Source organism: Limanda limanda, chromosome 7 (assembly GCF_963576545.1).
Source record: "Limanda limanda chromosome 7, fLimLim1.1, whole genome shotgun sequence".
NCBI classification, from domain to species: domain Eukaryota; kingdom Metazoa; phylum Chordata; class Actinopteri; order Pleuronectiformes; family Pleuronectidae; genus Limanda; species Limanda limanda.
In genome coordinates this window covers 14,856,385-14,881,229 of record NC_083642.1, presented here as the reverse complement: position 1 = coordinate 14,881,229, position 24,845 = coordinate 14,856,385, and the positions used below count along the sequence as shown (strand labels likewise).

At 43.6% G+C, this 24,845-nt stretch overlaps 1 protein-coding gene across 1 annotated transcript; it reads right to left on the bottom strand.

Moving 5' to 3' along the window:
* Positions 1-1,070: 1,070 nt before the first annotated feature.
* avpr2aa (arginine vasopressin receptor 2a, duplicate a) lies at positions 1,071-18,141 on the bottom strand. Its single transcript, XM_061073970.1, has 7 exons — positions 17,769-18,141; positions 16,517-16,594; positions 9,525-9,910; positions 8,701-8,946; positions 8,327-8,476; positions 6,771-7,344; positions 1,071-4,979 (listed from the first exon to the last, which is right to left on the bottom strand). The coding sequence occupies exons 3-7, from the start codon at positions 9,906-9,908 to the stop codon at positions 4,783-4,785; spliced, it is 1,551 nt and encodes a 516-aa protein (XP_060929953.1). The 5' UTR covers positions 9,909-9,910; positions 16,517-16,594; positions 17,769-18,141; the 3' UTR covers positions 1,071-4,782.
* Positions 18,142-24,845: the final 6,704 nt, after the last annotated feature.

The window sequence follows — 24,845 nt, the reverse complement described above, 5'->3', positions numbered from 1 at the left end:
AGTAAACGCAGACACTCCCTGCTGGGGTATTAAGACTGTGGCAAGTGGGGGACGGGCTGGATGATGGGATTTAGGAGGAATGAACAAACAAACTTTGAAAGAGAGCCACTGAGTCAATGCTCACACACTCTTTGTGAGAGAGTTCAGAGTGTGTTCACTCCGACCCGCACATCGATGCAGATGACTGCGGATGTAGAAGTGAATTACTCTGAGATTGTTGATGTTGCAGAATGAATGCACTCACAGGAAGTCACAATTTATTCTTACAGCGGTGAATTATTTATGTTTGGATTCTGACAATCAGCTACAGGGTCATGCAAGCAAACAAATCGGAATCACATTTATTTTATGTATTTATACAACAACAGTAAATTTAATCTTAATTGACCAAAGCAAAGTACTTTGTAACTTTGTTTTAAGAGGTGCTGCATATATACATGTGCTTAATTTTATGATTATAAAATTTTACAGAGAAATAGGAGTTACTGTAACAGAATCTCTCTCCCTCGTGTGTGTGTGTGCGTGTGTGTACGTGTATGTGTGTGTGTGTGTGTGTGTGTGTGTGTGTGTGTGTGTGTGTGTGTGTGTGTGTGTGAGAGAGAGAGCGTGCTGTGAGGCAGAGAAAAGCAGCCTTGACAGAGGTGTGTAACACACCAGCTCCGGCGGCAGACTCGGATGGGCTTAGTGAGATGCAGCAATGTGGAAACTGGCGTCGCACAAATGATTCTCACATGAAGTCACACTCTGTCTCTGCCATAAACGTTGTGTCCGCCGCTTGTTCTTTCAAACTTTTTGCATAACAGAAACAAGGTCAACAAACTGCGAGCTGACTGAGTTATCAGAAAACAGACGCTGGCTTCCCCCTTTCTTACACTATAATGACAGTTATTGTTCCAGTTATTACATGGATGTGTATGTACAGTGGGGCATGTATAGCTGCTTCAACCACAATAGACTGGCTGTGTTTGGAGTGAATAAACCTTTCTTCCTCTTATCTCCCTCCTCTTGTCCTCTATGTGCATCCTCTCATCCGCTTGGTCTATCAACGCAGTTCAATTCAAGCACCAGTCTTTCACCAGAGGAAATTTTTTTTTTTCCTCTTTCCTTTTTTATTTTGAAAAAGGCTCGTCCTCCATCGTATAAGACACCCGCTCCATATTTCACACTAAAATGTCAACCATTCCAACAGAGATTTATTTTTCATTTTTGTGCTTCGTCTCATGCCCGGCCATGACCCTTGAAACACTAAAGGTTAAACAGGAGCAGACACATCACCACCAACTGTGTCTTTGTACCTAAATCCTGTGAAAGCATGTGGAATGAGCTCCCATAAAATGGGTTTCATCAGATGCTCATCCACATGCCTGTTTTTACAACGAGGGAAATTAAATTGCAGGCTCTAGTCAAGGTGTAAATACAGCCAGGCTTTAAGTAATGAAAACAAGGTTTGTGAGAGTGATAAAAAAAGCAAAGCCTTGATCCTGTGGCTCTCAGAGAAATAAACCCTTTAAAACAGTCAAAGCTGAGGTAAGATTTTGTGTCGGATCATTAATGTAGCCAATAAAAATGGAAGCGTAGCTATATTTGGCATAAATCACCCTGAAAACAGCTGCAGTCACAGGGTGTGTTGGAAATAGAGGCAGATGAGGCCGGTACATTTCGGGGGGGAGCAACCACAAACAGAAAAAGATAAACAAACGTGAAACAGAGAAAATAATGGGCACGATAAGGGTCATTATTCTTTTGCTTCAGGTGATTATAAACTACGATGCTCCAACGCGCTCTGCAAACACAGACGCTGGACTGGGTTGTGTAAGTCGGCGAGGGCCAGAAACGCCTCCCGGTGTCTTGGAATGAGCTTAGCAGCGGCCCCGGCACTCCTCAGATCTGTGGAGGGGTCTTGAGTTAAGCAATGCAGACACATTGCTTAGTGCAGGAAAGCTCCAGGCTCCAGGTCTGATTTATACCGACTTTGGTCAAGGCTTGGGGGGGCTGTGTCATTCTTCAGAGCCATTAGATGTTCTCCTTGGCTGACCCTAGATTGATTTCAAGAGGGAAGTTCACCTATTCCGCTGACCTTATACGACAGTCACACAGCTGGGTCATTTGTTTCTCACATACCCCATTTGCGGGCCACTGGCAGGAAGCGCTGCTCCACAGTAATGAAGACGTGACCTTGAGCTTCGACATCAACCACGTTACAGTATGGAAACCAGTATGGAGACCAGGAGGACACTCAGCATGAACACACACACACACTGACTGACACACACTGCAGGATTACAAAAGCGACCTACCCTATAGACCGTACATCATAAGCTCTGACAGGTAGGGAGGGCGATGGTGGTGGGAGAGATAAAAACCACTATCAGGTCTTCTGTCCTCGGGAAACAAGACAGAGTCGCAGGGGGAATACACTGCAATCATGGGTCTAATTTTAGTGGATATTGAAAAGTGTTTGTGCCAGAAAACTCTCCATATTGAATGCATTCATTATTTAGCCATGGTAATGCTGCACTAATGGCTTTACAGGCAGAGTAATGCACAGGACAGAGTGTGCTGGGCCTCTCCCACAAAGACGAAAGGCGGGATGGATCTGAAAGTCTGGCCCCTTTGAGCGGAGAAGAATCATCCTCTGACCTCTCAACTTCCTGACAGGAAGATGAGAATTCACGAACACCCACAGGGTTTGGGAGAAGTTCATCTATTTCCTGATATAACAAAGTGAGAAAAGGGACGCCGTGGCTGCAGCCCTCCATTTGGCGGAGAATCAAAGTCGAAAGCTGTGTGTCTGGGGAACAAATGCTCAGTGGCGTGCCGACAGCCCAAACACCCGGGCTGCACAGAGGAAAAGCTGAGGCGGCTGCTCCTTCGAACCAGACAAGTATTCCTGAGACACCTTGAAAGCATCCCAGCATTGTCCGGCAGACTCTCATAACACTGCTGCCTCATGGAAAAAAAACATGTGCTACTCTGGCTCAGCATTATAAGGAACGTCTAATTTCATTTCATACATATATATACACCCACTGTATGTGCAGTAGCTTATATTATCACACTTGTATCCAAGCAAATATAACTATATATAACTATATTACTATTTTATTTGTCATGCAGTTTAGGGCCATAACACACTGCTCGAGATGCACAATAAAGGTGAATGTGAGGCAATAACAGAAACTGATGTATGTGTGTAGTTTCTTTTATGCAACAATAAATAAAAAGATAGAAGAACACATGGCTCATGGTGAAATATAACACAGTCAGTGATCCCTGCTCTGCGGTTACTTCGTCTCAGAATAAGATTAATCCAGCGAGGAAGGCCCCTCTAATAAAAGGTCCACTGGCATTTACAGGCACTTAGCTTTAACTGGGAGTATGTTCACTGTTTAAGTTTTTCCTTAAGTCGACATGTAGTCTGAACGATGTGCAGCAGTGTCTCTTTGACCTTGAAACGTTGAATTAGCTCTACTTTTAAGACCTGAAAAGATTCTACAGTACAGCTTTACAACAAAATATAACTTTGGTTTGGCGTCTCCGTAAATGGGTTTTTTCCTACACATGTCGGACCATAACAATTGAATGATTCAACATTTCAACTTTTCAACTCAAAGTGTCATATAATCGAATGTGCCTTACATTTTCAATAAATACACTGTACATTGTTCATCACTGGAATGCTGCTGAATCACTGTTGTTTGTTTGTTTCCGTGCTGCGTCTCCTGCGTTACGTCGGTGTTCTCGACTCGTGGTGTCAGGAGAAGCCGACAGGGTGGTAATCTTGTGTACCTCATTGCCGTGTTTGTACGAAATACAATCACATAATTGTTGTCCTGGTTGGTTGTGGAAACCTGAAATCTCCAGGAGCTCAACCCTCACTGTCTGTTACTTTGAGAGGGAGTGTGTGAGTGTGTGTGTGTGCGTGCGTTCGTGTGTGTGTTTTTTGCATTAATCCACAGTTCTCCAGTTCCTCACATGGGGGAGGAAGGGGGGAAGGAAGGGGGGGGGCACTGTTCTCACGAGTGAATCTCCGTCCGTCTCTCTCTCTTAAATCACTATTGTTCTTCGGAACCCGATTCGTCCTGAGCGAATATGAATTCAGCCTCAAGCATCCGTCTCTAATCCACTTTCTTTGATTTAACAAAGTTTGTTCACATTATTAGATTTCGACCACAGCTTTCTCAGGGCCACTCCTGCAGCTGAAACATCCATGTCATCCCCTGTCTGTTCTCGGTCCAACAGCAGTCTCCCCTTCTGTCTGTCTCTCTCTTCTCTTTTTTCCTTCAGCCCACTGCTTTGTTTTCTCTACACCCACAGCTTTGTACATTAGGCGTGCCGTAAGGCCATCAATGCAGCGATCCACCCTCTGCATTCCTGCTGCTCTGCTCTGTCTGAACAGGGCGAGGGTGTGAGGCAATGCAAAGTGTTCTATACTAAAGCAGCCGCAGTTGAACATGTCTTTACTGTCAAGGGCATTGCGAATTGCAGGTGCTGTCTGATGCTGACTGGATATTCTACAGTGCCCTCATAAAATGGTGTTGACACCTTCAATGACACCCTTCTTTACTGCTAGGGGGGGAAGAGGACAGGTGATTAAAGGCAGAGATCCTGTTGACGGTACAGCTGTCCTTTGTTGCTGGAAACATCTGGTGGAGGTCAGCGCTCTCTGCTGTCAGGGCTGAGATGCTGGAGGTGGTGTTGGTGGTGTCCTTGCTATACGAGCGCACGGGCAGCCATGCGTGTCTTTTCAAACATGTCATGTTGCTGTCCCCTCAGCCTCTGTCAGTACTGGCTGTCCTTGGTGGAGGTGTGTGTTGTGGTGGAGTCGTCCGGCAGGGAGCCCCGGCGGCCGGGTCGCGACCAGCAGCGCAGCAGGTTCTGCAGCTCTCGGGACACGCTGCTGGAGAAGGCCGTGTAGATCCATGGGTTGGTGCACGAGTTCAGATTGGCCAGCAGCATCAGGAGGGTGAAGGCCACTCCTGCAGTGAACACACGAGAGAAGATAAATGCGTTTAAATGCAGGGACAGGCATGTGCATATAAAGTGTGAATTTTCCCATGCAGGTTTTGTGAGCTATAGGGGAACAGTCTTCCAGCACATAACATTATACAGCACATTGTTCTCTTTCCTCTTATTAAACAAACCTAAATATCCACGATTATTCAGATTGAAGATAAACTATTCACTATGATTTCATTGTATTTCCTTTGACAGCGGCAACAGGACTGTAAATATCTCAGGGGCACAAAATCCTACATACTTCCTTTTTCTGTTTTCTTTTTTTGGGGCTAATAATAAGTCTTTTATGTTCTAACTAAAACATGATTATTTCTCTGCGGCAAGTAGGGGACAATAGAAAAGGACAGACGGCTTTTTGGAGTACAACGTTGATTATAATCAACTCTCCCTGCTTCTCTGTCTCCCTCTTTGTGTGATTGTGTGTGTGTGTGTGTGTGTGATTTTTGTGTGTGTGTGTGTGTGTGTGTGTGTGTGCGCGCGTGTGTGTGCCAGAAAGGATCATTCATGTGTATGCACTCTTGTACGTGAATATATGCTTGCCCTCTGTTTATAGATGTCCCGGTGTGTCTCTGTGTCCATGCGAGTGTACTCGGCCTGCTCTGTGTTTGTCTGACGGTAATTTTTTTGATGTGTGCAGGCTGCTGGCTCGTATCATTGTTGATTAAATGTTAACATCTGGCCACGTTGCAAAACCATCAGGGGATATAAACAGGTTATTTAGTGGCCCTGGGTGTTTATCTTTAGCTTCAGATCTAGGACAACAACATGGGCCATACTATCAACCACCACTTGAGGATACACTTGCCTCACAAGCTCGATCCCTGGCTGCCAGTAAAGACATCATCGGATGCCGTTTGTGTGCCAAAATGTACAGAGTCAAAGGATATCATCCAGAGGTTCCTCGCTGTGAGTTAAAACAACCCGTGCTTTTCTGACCTTCTATTTCACTCACTGTTCCCACCATCCGACCCGGTGCTTGCGCTTTGAAATAATGACAAGCATTGTATTCAAACCCAGAAAAAAGGAGAACAGCATTGATCAGAGGCTGCTGTTACGGATCATTTAGCTGTTGTTTCTGGATGATCAAAACGGACAGGGTTTGCACATTTAGAGCAATTACATGTTGAAACTTGCGAACATCTGGGGAAAAACAACAAACACTGGAATGGCACTGAGCAGTGTGAATACCTGTGCCATGGCCCAACAGTTTCATTAAATTCAATCACACAACACCATCACATATAAATAGTAGTTCCCTTAATATCAAACATCAATCAGATTATATTTATATTGCCCATATTCACAAATTACAATAAGTCAGGTGGTTTAACAAGATGCGACATCGTCTGTCTGTGTCAATTTGTAACTTTTTCTTATCAAGATCCAAGAAGTATTGTCTAGAAAAATTATATTGAAAGTGAAAAGATTCCTGGATCAGCCTCTGATCAAGATCTGCACAAAAATGAAATGGGATCTTCCCCGACCCATTACACATCCTTCCACCAAGTTTCATGGGAATCCGTCCAGTTGGTTTTGTGTAATCTTGCTATAAAAACAAACAAACCAATCAACCAACACTCAGACAGGGGTGAAAACATAACCTCCTTGGCAGTGGTAATAAACTCACTTGCCGTGCTCTGAACACAGATTTCTGTTTATGCTGTTTTATGAGGATGTGCACCAGGAATGTTGCAAAGATGGACTAAAGAAGACTCAGGCTGGTAACATGGATGAAGCCTGATGTGACTGACCTTGGTCAGGCGGGTTGGGGTCCCAGGCTGCCCACAGCTGGACGATGAAGAAGGGGGACCAACAGATAGTGTAGACCAGCACGATGACCAGAGTCATCCTCACGGTCTTGGACATGGCTCTAGTGATGCTCGGAGGTGGAGTGGATGGTCGGGGTGGGGGGACGTAGTCAAGGGAGCAGCGGGGCGAGCCTGACACCAGCACGTAGGAGGTGTAGGAGTCCTGGCAATCTGAGCTGGTCCCTGTTTGCTGCTGCTGTTGTGTTGTCGCTGTTGTCGCATTTTCACCACGACAACTGTTGTACTGGATGGCAGGTGGCGCATAATCGTAGCACTCTCCCGCTTGGCTGTTGAGCATGTTATTGTGAGGGCTGTTATTCACACCCTTCAAGGGCTGCGGCCCCCGCCCGTCCCTGCCCCCCCCTCCGGACGCCCGTCTTCCTCTCTCGTTCGCCCGCTCGTCGTCCTTCTTGAAGCTGTGGAAGCGGAAGAGGATTTTGCGCTTCTTATTCTCGGCCATCACCATCCTCTCTGACTTCAGGTAGATGTTGTTGTGAATCTCTCTAAAGATCCTTATCTGGAAGAAAGAGACATAATTGTGATTTACATAGTGCAAAGGGAGTGAATAAAGCCGCTGAGGGCCTGATGATTGAGTTTTATGCGTGTCCCAGACTCAGACGCCTGCCTTTGCTTTTGCAGACAATCTTTTTTAAGTGTTTCAGCTGCAACAGCGACAGGACATTTGGCGTGAAGTAGAGAATGTGTGTTGGTCTTTAATATCAGCCATAAACCAGTCAGACATTTATACACAACATTATTAAACATAAATATTCAGCTACTCTGCTATAATATGAATGGCTGCCATAAAGTTATATTGCAGCCAAACAATTCTTCACAGTCTCCAGAGCAACTAAAACAATAATTTGAAATCAAGTAATAATAGGTGATTCATTCTACTAAATTTAACCTTTTTTTTTTTTTTTTTATCAGACATTGCTCTTCTGCCAATTTTTGCTTTTAAAAATAGTTTCATGAGATTGCGGTTTGATTTAAACGTTTCCACTCTCACTCCATCAAGTAAGTAAAGTAAATACAATCTAGATGGTTTCCGTATGTAGACACTTCAGACAAAGAGTCATCTTGACTTGAAATCTGATCATTTAAAATAAGGTCAGTATTCTATGTTTGGCAGAGATCTTGTACATTCCACTTCCTGGCAGTAGCTTCTGACTGGGCAGATTTTCTGAGCACCCGTCTCAGCAGTGGTCCTTCAAGTGCTGTGTTAATTAGGGGAAATAGCTGGACCCTGGAAATATCTTTCCCCAAATAGACCAGCAGGGCTGATGGGAGGCCGCCCAGAATGCGTCTGCGCCATGGGATGCTACATAACACCGACCACACTCCCCCACGGGTTATCAAACAATGCCAAATGCACGCTCCATGAAAACAAAACAGCATTTCATTCATGCCAAGCATTTCTTTATTATATGATGCTGTGTCACAGTCTGCGATCCTGGTCAGTGGTCTTAGTGGAGTCCGCCCAGCACAAGCAGTATTACCTGACAGATGGTAATGATGAGGGCGGGCAGGAGGAAGACAGCCACAGCCATCCAGGTGACGTAGGCCTTCAGCCCCCATGGCTCGGCGAACCGACCCCAGCACTCGTAGTCTCCCGGAGTCTCCATTTCCACGCGAGAGAAGATGACCACCTGACAGGCCGAACAAAAGCAATGCGGTCAGCACGGCCACGGACACAACTGTCAGCATCCTCCTCCGATGAGCTGAACTTCAGTGACCTCATAGAGCTAAAAACAGAGCCACATCTTGAGTTCTACTACAGGAACCCGGGTGTGAACGCCTACCGAGATCTCATTTCCTATTCCACCATGTGTGCATGTGAACATACGTGTTTGTGCGTCGGACCCCTCCCTACCTGCGGTATGCTGAGGACAAGTGCCAGAGCCCAGGCCACCATGACAGGGGTGTTCCAGCGGGACATCTCTCCCCCTCTGTAGGCCTGCAACGGGCAGCAGATGGCTCGGTGCCGGTCTACTGTCATGGCAACTATCATGTAAGACGAAGCAAACATGCCCACAATCTGCAAGTACTTGATGGCCCGGCAAAGCACGTCTGGTCCCTGAAACCTCTCGGTGATGTCCCATATCAGCTGAGGAAGAACCTGAACACGCAGATCAAAGTCAGTTATGAAATAATGATAATTAAGTGGCTCTTGACATAGCAAAGCATTTTTCCTGTTTTTATCAAGTCAGGAAAAGAGTAAAACCGACAGTAAATTTCTCCAAGTAGAACGTTTCACCTGACTTTAGCATATTCCTTTGTGCCGTAGACCGCCACTGTTGTCCAAAAACACTTAAATGAGGCGCACTGTTGTACTAAGCAACACATTCCTTATAATTACCATCAACATTGGCACTGCAGTTTATTTTGACCCAGTCTTACATCATCCTGATGCCGTCAATCTGCACTACATCATCTATTGTATTAATCCACTGAAAATAGTACCAATCAAAATCAGTTTTTAGATAGAATTATACACCTCTCAGCATTTTAGGAAAATGGCACCTTTAACACATGAATTTGTGACAATTCTGTGTCCAATTGAAGTTGTTTTAATTGTCTTTTTGCAGTGTACATTACATTTTAATACAGTTAAACACAATTTTTAAACTTCAAAAGTTTGCCCCTCTCCTGTTATCCTGCTATTCTTTTTCTTTAGCTAATACTTTGTGAACTGACCTGAAAGAGCGCCACCACCAGGTCAGCCACACACAGATTGACCATGAACACGTGCATGGGTGCATTGTGCTTCCTCCTCCTCAGCAGCACCCACAGCACAAAGCTGTTCCCCAGGGTGGCGAAAGCCAGCACCACGCCAAGCACCGCGATCTCCGCCCTGGCCAGGCCCAAGTCCCTGGTCCTGGGTGGGGGCAGGGTGTGAGGCGTGGTGATGGAGCCATTGTATGGGAATATCCCGAAGAAGGCCCCCCCGCTGTGAGAGGCGTTGACCGAGTTCAGGTCGGAGACGAGCAGCGGCGAGGAGGAGAGGCTGCTCCTTCCCGCGGTGACCAGAGAGGAGAGCGCTAACCCATCCCAGTCTGTGTCCACACTGATGCTTTCCATTCCTGAAACACAAACAGTTAATCTGTTACAGTTGAAACCCAATATAATCTGTTTCTTTGTGGTTTGTTAACATGAAGTTGTTTGCCAGTTAGTCAGCAGGACTCAAACTGGGGGGTGCAGGATCATGAGACCGTCAATGCTTGGTTATTGCACAGCACAGATTGAATCAACAAGCAATTTACTTGTTCTGAATAATCGCAATATCAGTGTGACCCTTTTATTTCCCTCCCTCCATTCGCCCTCATGCGTGTCAGCTGAGCCTTTTTGCTTTTTGGGGGGTTATTCATTATTGTACCATTGAGAATACAAAGCAAACACATCGGGCCTTTTAGGACTGTGTTGTCGAAGGGATTAATCACAGAACCTCTTTGTTTTCAGTGCATCTGTCACATCTTCACAGCAACTATTATAAATAGCTCCTGTTACGCAATTTCATTAAATCTGAGGGAAAGCAGTGAGAGCCAGACCCTGTGCTATGTCCCGCTCTGTCTCCCATGCAGGTCATGTTTTCATTTATTTCCGTTGCTGGCAGTATTATTCTCTCTATCTTTATCCTGTTTTATTGTGGTGCCATTGACTTTTCCCCTCATTTCAGATCCCACTTTCCAGCCCTGATGTATTTTCTGTCTCGTTGTCTCCCCTCCCCTGGTTACTTTACTCTCTGTGTTCACGTCCCTCTGTAGTTTTGTCTTATAGTTCCAGTGCCAGTAACTTAGCAAACATTATTCCAGGTGTTTATACTTTAGGTTTTCACCGCTGTCCCCTTCGTTGTTTGTTTCTTTGTTTGTTGTAAGCAAGATTAACCAAAACTAACTGCACAGATTACCATGAAACTTGGTGGAAGGATGTGGTATGGTTCAAGGAAGAAACCACAAATTGTTGGTGTGGATCCGGATTAAGGGCTGCACCAAGAATTGTTTTATCACTTTATTTATCGCCTCAAGCTTCCTTTTTGACATTTTCACAGATTTTTCAGAGACTGATTCATGGATCTTGAAGGAAAAATTGGGCAAATATAAATGATTGATATTTGTTATAATTGTGGGAAATTTGGTGCAGTTTGATTGAATTAAAAGGGGCTTTTGGGCCGTGGCTGAGGTATTTGCTCTAAGTGTGATACAAGTTCTTTGACCTCACTTCTGCCTCTTCCCTCTGGAGTTGTTGGCCTCGGTGTTATTTGACTTCCTTGGAATCAGCAACACATTTTTAGAGCCCTGTCGTTGAGTGTTTTTTTATTTTTATTTATTACATTTTGAGTCCTCTGCCTTGTTCTCTTTTACCACATTCTTCAGGAAGTCTTCTGCTACCTCCCAGTCACCTCATCACAAATACAACTGTGCTGTGGACCTACACCCTGGTGCTGCTCTCTCTAGTGGTCATCTATCCTACCTAACTTCCCCTTAGAGGAAGGCAATTGACAAATACACCTCAGCCTTCTTGATTGCTGGAATTTATCCTCCTTTCCTCTTCACCTGCAGAAAGCCAATTCTTTTTGGTGGACAACTAAGACAAATCGTGCCCTGCATTGACTATCAGGGACTCAACAACATTATACCATCAAGAACCGGTTCCCTGTCCCTCTTATATCTTCAGCTTTTAGACTTTCTGAGTCAGATCTGAGATGTTTACGATCCGGTGAGAATAAAGGAGGAGGACGAAGACGGGCTTTTAACTATCCCGGAGCTCATTAGGAATTACCTTGTGATGCCGTTCCGATGAACTAATGCACCAGCTGTGGTTCAGGCGCTGGCAAATGATGTTCTGTGCAACATGAAAACAAAACCTCTCTTAAGTCGGTCTGCCTTGAGATCGGATGGCAGCAAAGTGGAAAAGTCGGCTAAGGCCACAGCGGTCGCTTTGTAAAGTAACAACTGGACTCATGAGTGAAAACAGGGTTTCCAGAATCCGAGTCTACTGGGAACATAACATAACATAAACAGAGAAAGCCCCCCCAAAAATCACTCTCTATGAATCCTGCTGCAATGTGAATGTTGTTGAGTGTCATGGTGTCTCCGAATTTTTGTATCAAGCCGTCAGTGTGCCTGTTTGTCCGTCTCCCAAAGCTTCCAGTTCTGTGTGACGCAAAAACCAGCGTGGTTTATTTCCTTTGCCATATTTTCTCAAGGTTGATTTGACAGCTCTCCCCCTCGATCCCACCCCTCTTATTCCTTCACCTCCGTTCTCATAATCACTCTCATCCCGAGCTTACCCCCATACATTCCTGTTTCCCCCTGTTTTTGTCCCCCCCCCACCCCTCTCTCCATCTGTCTCTCATGCATCCAGGCATTCTTCTCTTTTTCATTTCTCCCAGTCACAATCACTGTCAATCTCAATAAATGTTGTGTTTGTTTTTCTATGCTTATTAATAAATGGTTTAAGAGAAGAGAGAAAGTTGAGATGTCAATTTAAGGAGCAGAGTCGTGGGATGCCATGGGCAGCCCAGGTCAAATACACTGCACGTAGAAGAGGAAGAAAATGGATGAAGACGAAAGAAGAGCGATGAAGGCAGTATGGGAAAAGGGCAGGAGAAGAAAAAAACTGCCAGAAAAGGTAAAAGAATAAAAAGCAAGATAAGATTAGGAGGAAGGAGGTGGCCTAATATAGCTCTGAAGAGGCCTTTGTTCGGTTAGTTCTCAGAGCGTGTGGTGATTGACACCATATTCATATATTATTATGACTAATGTACAAGGAGTGCTTAGGTACACAAGTTTCACACTGAATGACTCCTTGGGAAATGTCCACGTCTAAAAATAGGAGTAAAACTCTAGTGATAGTATTGAGCAATTGAGTGGGACTAACAAGATATTACAAGGTCGTGCTCTGGTGAGACCCAACAGTCAATTTGCTAGTAATGGTGTGCTCGCTGCTGGGCTTGTAAGATAACACAGCTGAACACATTGTCGGGCGTAACATGGTGGCTATGCCAGAGGAATGTATTCAGATGACTGCAAGACAGGCAGAGCCAGCTGGACCTCTGCATCAAGCATGAAGGTATATCCCAGAGAGAGAGGAGGTGAATCTGAGCAGAACCGTTTCTAAGAGGACAGAAAAAACACTCTTTTTGTTTGAGTGAGTCTCCGCTGCCACACCAGGCGACCACAACACAGCCGTATATGGACCGAATCAAACCTTTATTACTTTTACTGGGTTTTTAGAATCCTCGCTCCTCAGCCATGTCCGGTGGTCCTTCAGATCAAAGCTAAAACGATTCTTTCTTAGTATCTGTTACTTGTTTTTTTTTATTTCTTAAGTGTTATTTAATTACAGTTTTAGACAACGAGGTCTTTTACCACCAAGGAATCTCCTGGCCTGTCTTTGTTGAGTCCTGAGGAGCCTTGTGCCCCTCTCTGTAATTACAGCGTAAATCATGAGAGGATTCTTTGTGCTGCTGCCGTCCTTTATACTTTCCACATAATCTCATTATGTATATATGCCCATGTGACTAATTTTTGATGTGAAATCCCCTTTCCCAGTATGTCTCAGAACAGATGAAGTACAAATACTTAGGAAGGTGCTATAATACGGCCACCTCAAAGAAAATAACACGCAGTGTTACAGTAAAGCTGAGATGATGTCTCTCAATGCTGTTCAATAAAAAGTAATAAGAGGATTATTAACTGGCAGGAGGAGCCTTTGGTTTTGACTTATCTGCTCACATGGGAAAGAGTGTGAGATTTCTAAAGGATTGTTCTTGTCATCCATCACTCCTCTGTCTCTTCTGTTTGCCTGAACCTCCGGAGCTCAAGAGGTATTTACTCCAAATATGCTCATGTCTCATTAGCATGGGGCCTGCATCCAAGAAATCAACATGGATTATCTTTAAAATGCTCAGTGGCTCAACTACAGGAGACCGGAGGGTATCCCGAAAGTTACTGGCACTGGCGGCTACTGAAATTCCTGAAACCAAGGATACATAGAGGAAGTCAATATTGTCTGCTGGAGTCTGCTGAGGTCTAATGTATCTCTTTATATTCCCGTAACTCTGAAAATACATTCTGCTTAGCTCTCATCTTAATAACACAAGCACAACATTGCGTTCCAGTCTGACTGATCGACTTAATGTAAAGCACAAATAATTCCATCTCTCCGCGCCGGACGGACTGTGGACATACTGCTTTTAGTTGTTGCTGCAGTATGCTGCTTTCTCTCTTTACTTTAAAGCTTTCACTCTGATTAATGACAGAGTCGATCCCTCCCCTCGCTCTCCTCTCCAGAAGCAAACCTCAACCATCCTTCATGTCCTCTCCATCCTGCGCGGCTCATCCCCGCACACAGGGCTACAGAGCCTCAGGGGGGGGGGGCGAAACATGTAGTTAAAAGTATGGTGGAAAACTTCAGCTTCCAACCATTCACATCTGTCAACATGTCAGGCCCCTCTCTTCTCAGTGTCCGTACATGTTTGTGGTCATTAACAAACCACGTCATGTGAGATTTTTCTCACAATCTAGGTTTATCGTCCAGGTGAAAATTCCAGAGGAATGAGACTTAACTTGTTCATCATTTGGGAATGTTATGGATGAGTTCGGGTTAAAGAATCCTGAACTGAAATGTGTCTCTATAGGCAACAAAAACACGGCTTTAGTGTGTTTGTCAGTCTTAGCACTTCTCTCTCCGCCTCTGTGTTCACATTAATGCTTTAATTAGTTCCCTTTGAGCAAATTTGAGCCAATTTGATTAATGAGGACCTCTCTCTCCTCATTAGCAGCCCTGTGTACACCGCACTCACAAAAGCTGTCACTAATTTATCCCCGTAAACTGCTCTTCTTCCTCTTTCTCTATGTTTTCTCACATTCATCAACCCACTCCAACCCTCTCTTTGTCCTGTAACCAATCATCCACACCCTTTGTCGCTCAGAATGAAAACCTCTTGGGAAACAGGTTCTGATACACTTATTATTTTAGTTTGGTTTTAATGATCATCCTCATTAAGCAGGTTTTGACGATTCAATGTGGCCCGATCGGCATCTAAGCTGAATGACAATATGACTCAATCAATAGATCGGCACAATGTGATTTATACGAGCTCTTTCCACTTTGCACAGCAAAAGACTTTATTTACATACAAATCAATGGATTGTTGCACAATAAGGGTCTTTATGAGTCATGTGCTGGTGCATGCTGGACCATGCACCATTTGGACTGCATGATAAAGCAGATACGACCACACTTCCTCTTCAAAGCCCATATGTCGGTAAATTAAATCCCCCACCCCATTTGCACCACTACATAAATTCACCATCTGAATGACTCATTTCAACGACAGGTGTTTACCAGATATATATTTACGCTTTTAAATGTGTGGTGGCACCTGCTCTACTCATTAAAAATATGATTCACGGCACTGTGTCCATGATTTATTCGCCTCTCTCTCAGTAGGTGTCACTTGGGTCCTGGCCTTCAGCGCAGACTGCTACCACTATGAGCAATAAGAGTAAACACTTTGTTTTATTACTGTCCAAACAACCCATTAAATGTTAATCATGTGGGACCACACCTCATTGCACAAAACAGTCATTACTTGCCCACATTTCAGTTGTGCGTGCTGTGGTGCTTTTTGAATGTTATGTTCACAAATCCCGACGTGAGTTTATTTCCATTATACTTCAGCCACTGGACACTCTGGTGTGGAAGAGGGTCCAAGTCCCCTTATCAGCACTGATAAAGCCTGTTTAGGAGACCACTGACTGTTTTTCTGGTTATGTATCATTAACCAGCAAACTGCCCATAAGAATCTGCCCCAAACAAAACAGGCCATAGGCTACTGCTTCTTCTTCGTCCTCCTCGTCTTCACACATCTAGAGTATTCGTCCTGACAGCTGGAAACTGTGTCACCGCCCCAGCCAGAACAGGCCCGGAGGTTCGGAGTCAGTGTGTTCAGATCCGTGCCCCATGAGGAAATGGACCTGGTCAAATGATTGTTAGAGACCAGGCTAAATTGACCATGAAAATAATAGCAATGATGATGATGATGATTTTTCCTGATGGGGGCTACAATCAAGGCAGTCATTTTGAGCATGTTGTGGACAGTGCCAAAAGCTCAGCAAGTAGAAAAACAAAAAAGAAGAATTGTATGATTAATGGAAAACTCATTTAAAGCCCTTTGGTTGAGACAAACTTCTTTGTGCTCTCAATCACCAAAAACCTGATTGTGCCAAACGGTGATTTGTTGATTCAACTGTCCACCTGGTGAGTTTATTTAATCGTTTCATTGCGATGACGTTGGCAGGAACTGTCCGGACCAGCCGCTGCAATGGTCCAGCTTCAGGCTTCAGCTCAACTCGGCCCATGGCTTCGCTGTTAGGTGGCCTCTATTTATCTCTGCTTATATGATAAGCAGAAATATGTGTGTCACACAAATATTTTAAAAGTCACGCAATTAATCAGTGAGCTTTGAAGATGAAGACGTGTGTGTACTATAAAAACACAGCTGGCCTGCAGGGACCACAAATCTCTCTTTTTAATTATCTGCAGACCTTTGAATTGGGTTTAAAAAAAATAAGGGCGCATTCATGGCCAAAGAAACATACGCACGCACACACACACACGTGCATTTCAAAGAAGAGCACCCCCAGGGTGAGTATAGTGTATCGACCCCTGAATCCTCTCACCTTGTTCTCAGTGCATGGTAAGCTTTCTCACGCGTGTCCTTAACTCTCGTGGTCGTGTATTGCGTCTCCTCTTGGTGACTGTGGGACAAAGCATTAAGAGCTGTCACCAGCCGGGTCCATGGACATTATACGCTACAGCAGATCACATTAACAACCTGACAGATCCACCTCTGCTTAATGTCATGAAACATTTCCAGTGAAGCACCCTGCCGTCTGAGCCAGACACATTGTATATGTTAACATATTTTAGCCTTCATATGTTGAGATCCGGATAGACAGATATGGTTAGAACACTGTCAGTATCTGTGCTGAATCTAAAGTGTTACGTCTGTCATTCACAAAAATAAACTAAAGTTGACATTTAATTAAATAAGCTCAACAGATGATAAAATAATAACACTTATTCAACAATTTACAAACAACACATTATTTTACATCCATCAAATTTCCTCTTTACAAAACAGGTTTACTGATAGTCTGAAATACTTCTGAAAAATGTTTTGTCTCAATCTCACGATCATTGAAAAGTAAGAAACAAGACAATTACACACTTATATTTATTTTTAACCAGATAAAAGGATATGCCATTCATGAATTAATTGATGAATGGTACAATGTTTTTCTGATTAGGAGCCGATTCAGTAGAAAAAATTATGTACCCTATAAATAAACAGGTAAAAGAATAAAGTGTCATACACAAAAGCCAGGTAGATGTTGAAAGATCTCAGCCACCCAAATAATGGACTGTTCTCCCTGATGCAGTCATTTCTTAATATTCCATATCCTTTCTATCATATTTATAACACCTACCTTAGTATGATGATGCCCAGCTGATGGTTGCACATTAACTGCAAATACCTGCACTTTATATATTTTTGTATGTATCTCTTCCTTGCTCATATCATATTTTTATATTTTTATCTTATCTTATCTTCATGTCAAGGAAAGTCGTAGAAAAGCATTTAACTGCACGTCGTTCTGTGAATGGTTGGTGTATGTGACGATTACAATTTTTATTAGATTTTTATTGGATAATTGTGTGACTAATGTGGACATGAGATACTGTACAAACACACAGATGTCCCGATTGATCAGCAAACAAAGCTGTTGATGCACAGTGTTCCTACAGAAAGTGTTTTCAGTGATGAGAGGAGACATGTAAATGGAAGGGAAGGGTTTTGTATTAGCAGACACTGATGTTTGTCATCAAAGGAAACAATGACCACAGGGTCAATAAAAAGTGTTTACTTACGTCTGATCCACTCCAGTGGCACGGCAGACTGACAGGTGATGTCCAATGTTAACCCAGAACAAATATTCCCATTATCAGCTCTGACAGTCCAAGTTCCTCTGCTCAGTGAATCTGAATGAATCAGACAAGACTTGTAAAAAAAATAAAAAAAACCTACTTAATCAAAGCTACTTTTCCCCTCTTTTGGTCAAAGTGTCAGAGAAGTTCTGAAGGGTTTGAACAGCTCCTCAGTGCATCTGCTGACTGTATTGTTCTTGCTGGGTAGCAGTTCAAAGGCCTGTGTCAGGGGGGTAATCCATTCGATAGCCACTCTGCGTGTGTGTGTGTCCCGGCTCCCTGTGCGTCACGTTGGGCTCTTGCAACGTGCTGTGCCCCCAACACAAGCAGAAATGAATTTGAGCTCCGTCTGCTCTTACCTCCCACCTTACTCCCCTCCCTCCCTCTCCTCTATCTCCTCCTCCTGGGTCAACCAGCCTGTCCTCTAGGGCTGAGGGTGGAGCGTGAAGCCAGGAGGGAAGGCAGGGTGTTATACATACCTATGAAGTGTGTACGTGTGTGTGTGTGTGTGAGAGAGAGAGAGAGAGAGAGAGAGAGAGAGAGAGAGAGAGAGAGAGAGAGAGAGAGAGAGAGAGAGAGAGAGAGAGAGAGAGAGACAGAGAGAGAGTGAGAGAGAGAGATAGGTAGAGAGAAAGTATTGTGCATTTGCTTATGAACATTATGTAGAGTGTGTAAATGTCCATATGCATGTGTAAAATTGTTTTTAAGTTTATGCATGTGTGTGTGTGTGTGTTTGTGTATGTGTGTGTGTGTGTGTGTGTGTGTGTGTGTGTGTGTGTGTGTGTGTGTGTGTGTGTGTGTGTGTGTGTGTGTGTGTGTGTGTGTGTGCGTGTGTGCGCGTGTGTGTGTATGTGTTTGAGAGAGAGAGAGAGACAGAGAAGCCGTCCCCTCCCTGTAATGATTATGCCGCGTGTAAGTCATCGATACACACAACTTGTGTTTTTATTCAAAGCTTTCTTCTGTTTTGCTCTCTCCTCCTTCCATCTCCTTTGTTAGCAATGAACAAGGGCCGCTGCACTTCCACCTATCCAGGAATGCCGATTGGCTGAGTCAGCAGGACGACTGCAGGTCACGCCCTTGGCTACACACAGAGCAGAGGTTAGTGTAAGAAAGAAAGAAAAAGACACACACGCTGTCTTCTGGGTTTAGTGTCAAGACTCTCACACACAGACACACGTGATGGTAAGAAAATACAGATGGCACGCAAACACTCCCAGGTGCAAACACAATGAGTGAATTCATAAATTCATGCACACACACACACTCATACGCACAAACTTTGAAGACACGCTGACAAAAATCCTGCCAAATACGCAAATAAATAGTGATGATATACCCAAATTAATTTTGACAAGTAAATTGCAGCAGCCTCTTATTTTTTTCCCTACAGGCTGCAGCCAACAAGGAAGCTGTAGTTCTACATTCTAAGTACATTTGAAGTACATTACATGTACAGTACATGCATTGCCCCCCACCCCTGCAACACCGACACACACACACACTGAAAACGTGCTGCACCCATGGGCCACTCTGTGTTTGTCTAGCCCAAAGCCATTGATCCCATGTGGTGACGGAGTTGTCCCATGATGTCAGCGAACCTGGCCGACACCCCCCCGCGGCGCCGGCAGGTTCTCATCAGATCAGTGGAACCATTTGGTCCCGCAGCTGAGGAGGTGGGGCCGTAAGCTCCCTGAGAATCACTCTAATATGATTATCCTGACTCCTCTGGTCCTGGAGGACATTTTGTCACACAAAGCAGTAAAGCAGCAAAATTAATCCACTTTGTTCGTTTAACAGCTTAGGTCAGACAACTGATGTGCAAGAGAAGAGGGAGGGAGGCTGTAGGTGCAACTAAGAGAAATGGCAGGATAATAAAATGACCTTAGGTTTTGAGGTTATGGAACAAAACCTGGTAGAAGTAGTCACTCAGTATGATGTATGTTCTTCAGGAAAACAAACCATTTTCAGGTTTGATCAGGTAGATAATATCTTGCGTGTCATGTTAGGTCACAGAGCAGCACCAAGGCCTCAAAGGAATGCAGAGACTTAAAATATCTCAATGTTTGACAACCTTTCTTTTCCCGTGAGGTTTCTTGCCCGACATTCTCCCACATGTTGGAGCTTATTTCTAGCTCCTCGTATTGTGCCAGAAATAAAAATGACAGCTGTTTTCCTTCAGAGACTCTCCTCAGAGATGTGTGTCTCGTGGAACTGTGGCACCGGCAAATTAAAAAAACAACAACAAAGCGCTGCACTCCTCTGCCTGGAGAAGAGAAAGACGGAGAGTGTCCTGGAATACACCGCACTGAATCCAAAAGCAGTAACTCAATCAAGCTCACTTTTCATGTCGGTAAACATGGCTATCATCGGCCTCAAAGGGGATGGATGAGGCTTAACTGAATTTTCACTCAAAGGGAACAGAAAGTCCGACAGAGCCATTTGTCTTCCTGCTGGACAACCTGAACTGGGTCATACCCCGGGTTAAAAAATGCACCGAGCGCAGTGCAACACCTGGTCGGACAAAGCTGGCAAAAAGAAGTTAAGGAACATCTGAGAAAAACGTTAACTCTCAGTCGAACCGGGAATAACAGACAGATGAAGAATTTGGGATTTCAACTTTGCGTGAATCCATAATAACCAGCAAAAGATACAGTGGGAGATTACTTTGCCAATAAAGAGCTGTTTTATTTCTATCAAAGGCCCCATTACTGTCATAATTCTCAGAGAGGTTTTCCATGAGGGGCTACAGGCATGACTCACGTTTGCAAACCCATCACTGACTGTGAAAAATACACATTCCACTTGATTTGGGGCGTAAAGGTAATATTAATACGAAGCAACAGAGATGAAACATTCTTTAATTGTGAGAAAGTATATGTACCACAGGAGATAAGTGCTAAGTTTGAAACCAAATTACTTTTAACACGTCTATTTTCTCCCTTACCTTTAGTGGTTTAGTAGCCTGCATTTTTAGTTTCATTCACAAAAGTCTCACGTGCGGAATCCGCTATAAAGGCCTGGGAATCGCTCCTAACTGTCCTCTGTGCGCTTCAACTGTAATATGTGATTAAGGTTTCTTTAGGAAGCTGGATCCGGGATGTGGGTGGTTTGTGTTTGGGGTAGTTTTATTTTATTTTATTCATTTATGTTATTTTATTTTATTTCCTTGTGATTTTATTACATACATATGTTATTGTTTTTGTATTAATGACCTATTGTATATTTGTGTTTGTTTATTTAATATTTTCATATATATATATATATTTTTTCTATTTTATTATTTGACTTATTCCTAGTTATTATTTTTCCTTTATTGTTTACCTTTGTGTGTCTATATACATTGACAGGTATGAGTACATGTGAATATATATTTTGTTATTGATTACTGTAACATTGATCTGTACCTTGCTACATTTCTCAGTAAAATAAAAAGTTCTTCTCTGCCTCCAGTCCATTACCATGAAAGTGGAATTTATTTCTCTGCAGAAGCAGTTTGCTGTCACACTGGCTGCATGATGGAAACAGTTTTCATTGTTCCTTAACAGAGAGTTGTTGCACCATTAATTAACTATTAATTCAATGCATCACATTTTTATGTTGTGAGAATCACAAGCATAATTCAATTCGCTTCCTTTATTTGAAGGAGCGCTGACTGAAAATGTGTGCTCTATTGACTTTTGAATGTCAACATTGCCTTTTAAAGTTCTTGTGTTTTCTCTCCCTTTCAAAGTAAAAGTGCAGCGTTGGCTAGACTTAACTATGAGAGCTGATCAAATGTTTCAAATGTAGCTTACTACAGGTGTTGATGAATATGGGGCAGTGCAGATATGTTTATTGATGGAGCACTTTGGCAGGACGCAGAGCTGTGCTTATGATCGAGATTGTGGCCTTTCAGCGACAAGATGATCTCTTTTAAACAAAAAGTCCCGGCCGCTCGAGAGCGCAGGCGTCATGAGTGTGTGTGTTGTTTACCTTTCGCTGGTTTCAAAAGACAGATCGTCTAACGTAATCTGTTTACGAATTTTCAAAGCGTTAAGCGTGGAGCGAGTGAGTTAATCCATCATATCGTGGCAATCTCTGCATATGGTCACAGTGCGATAGCCACGGCTACTTTTCATGGAGGAAAACAGCCTATTATCTGTGAGTGCTCTGTCATTCTAATAGCTGAGGAGGACGTAGATGAATAAGCTGAATGGCAGACGTGTGATTCCCGCTGCCAAGTTGGATGTTAATGGAAGCTCGCAAAGACAAATCTGATCCACCGGCCTTCACGCACCACAGATGGATCACATGAGGTTTTCAGGCGGTTGAAAAGAGGATAAAAGTTACACAGAGCAGCACCACATGAACGTGATCCCAACCTTTGGCCAGCTACAGCCAACTGCATATTTTTGTGGGCATGCAGGAGCAGTTACACCATGAAAAACACAAACAGAACAAAAGTATGCACTATCGCTTTCGGAGCCAGACAGCAGACCTGGGGATTGGAGGGATCCAAGCATTTTGAATGGATTACTTGCTACAAATACTTGCTACCCAGGCTGTATGTCTGATGCTGTTCTTTTTTTTTTGCTCTGCACATGTCGGCCGTCAAAATCAATCTCCTTCAAAATATTCGAACCATTTCAGGAACAAAGACCGTCGAGAGCATCACATGTTGTGGTGTTTTCCATCGTGATTCCACTTATGTCTTTTCAGTTTTCAGTTTCAAAACATTCCTGCACAATCATCCACGGCAAAGACCCTCATCCCTCACAGACCTATAATGAAATACCGTAAGAGCGTGTCATAGGAAAACTTTGGTGTAGGATATGTATTTTCTTAAGGCAGGTGCAATAAGCAGTTAAATATATTAAAACTGCTGTGTAGCTGTAAAAAATCTAAAAGGAAAGAAAACTGATCTGTTTCTTCTTCTCTTTGTGGCCCCTCACTGATTTTATTTCCCTTTTTTTTCTGCTCATCCATCAGAGCTCCCTCACTGCTCTGACAGATGGCTGATGTATTCTGTGTGTGCACGGCAAACACTGCAAAGGTACAGATAAGAGAGGCATAAACAACTAAATAAATATATTGACAGAAAGGAGGAGACAACTAAAAACATAAAGAAAAGAAAAACTGAAAATCAGCTAATGACAAACCAGTTAACCAATTTAGGGGTTTTCCCGGTTTGTAACTTTAACATGAAGCTGCTTTGAAAGATGTTTAGCTTTGATTCACTATTCAGAGTTGTGCTCAAGGATGTGCCATTTGAACCATCTATCAGGAGAGGCTGAGGCAAAAACTAACTTTGAAGCTCTCCGCCTGAGTGTTTTCCTGCCTCCTCTCCTCTGCACACACGCACACCACCTATCATTCCAGCCTGAGAGATCCTGCATCTCCTCGGTAGCAAACAGAGTTTTTGAGAACAGGAAAAACAGGGCTGTAATTCCAGCATTAAAGATAAATGTGCGGCAGTGGAATGAAAATACTGTATCTACATCCTGGAGAAAGAAAAACAGACACCATGAGGAGAAGGAATTAGAGGGATTACAGGCGGAAACGGAGGAAAGGGGGCAAAGGTACATTTTGGAGGGGGAGGCGCGTCTGTGAGTTTTTGGTGAGAGAGAAAACAAGAATTGATTGACGCCAGTGACATCACGACGGAGTAAAGTGCACGGATCAGGAACATTGTGCCTGTGGTGCCTTGGTCGTCCAGAAACAACAAACCGTACGCACACAACCTGATGGATGTGGGAGGCAGTGTGGTCGTCTGTGTGTGTGTGTGTGTGTGTACACAGAGTGTGTACACGAGTGAGCAGCGCGGCGCATGTTTTCCTGGAAGTTTGTTTAGAATAGTGTGAGTGTGAGTAGTGAGCATGCAGATGGAGATGCAGATGTGGTGAATAGTACTCTGTGCTCTTCGGGGGTCTCTGGGAGAAACTGGCAGCACTGACACATTTTTGCCCTCTGCACTTCTTCCACTTTCTCAAAGTCAGCCAACAACTCCTACGGCATCTGGGCTCGCAACCTGCAAAGTGTGTGTGAGTGTGTGTGTGTGTGTGTGTGTGTGTGTGTGGTTGTGTGTGTGTGTCCCACAGAGGATGTAGAACCGTGACCACGTATTTCATCTTTATGGTGGATCTGTTTCTCTGAATGTGTTTAAATGAATGAACACATTTGTCAGGCGGCTGGCTCTTTATGGGCTCACACAGCTGCTGGTACACTGTCTCGACTGGCTTGTCCATTGAACGATGACTTTTTTTCCTGTAATCATCAAGGTCCTGTTGACATTGTTACTGTGTCGCTGAGAAGATTGTGATTTCTCCTCTTTGGTTGTTTATCAAAAGCTACCGAACAGATTTCCATGTAACTTATTGGAGGGATGGGCTGAGAGGGAACCCATTAAATGTTGGCATGAAATCGGTCACAGGGGTTATTCAGGATTTTGTTTTGACTTTCTTTAGCTTTGTGAGTTAATATTTGATTCATCTTGATTAAAATACAAGCATTTATAAGGGACTGACATCTCTGAGCGTGTCCAATGTGGTATAGGTCTTGTAGATTATAATTTGCGGTAGAAGGTAATGGCAAATGGTTATTGACCGCTCAAAGCACTTCACAGAACAACTTTCATTTGTCCTCTCATGCACACATTCATACGGTGCTTTTATACCCATTACTTGTTATTGCACACCAAACTGCAAAGAGGCAATTTGGGGTAAAGTATCTTACCTCAGGACACTTTGGAATGCAAACTGGAGGAGCCAGGAATCGAACCACAAACATCTCTACCCTCTGAATGCTATTCTCGTTATTACTGCATTACTGTGTTAATGGAGGAGCAGTGGAGTTGTCTTCTGTGTGTTTCGCTCTGTTGAATTTTCTATTCTATCTAATTCATCCTTCGCATACATGTACATATGCATATGAATAATCATACACAGATACAAATACAGATACATTTATGGTCCCCAGATGATGAATCATGACTTTTCTTTTACCTTTTCTTTTACCTACTGCTGAAATGTCTTGATTTGATGG

What these genes read in the sequence shown, in the direction of transcription:
- avpr2aa (XM_061073970.1), bottom strand. Translation starts at nt 9,908, where the DNA reads ATGGAAAGCATCAGTGTGGACACAGACTGGGATGGGTTAGCGCTCTCC. An exon ending in TGGTGGTGGCGCTCTTTCAG is followed by an intron (nt 8,947 to 9,524) that starts GTCAGTTCACAA and finishes CTGCGTGTTCAG; the next exon opens with GTTCTTCCTCAGCTGATATG. An exon ending in TCATCATTACCATCTGTCAG is followed by an intron (nt 7,345 to 8,326) that starts GTAATACTGCTT and finishes TCTTTCTTCCAG; the next exon opens with ATAAGGATCTTTAGAGAGAT.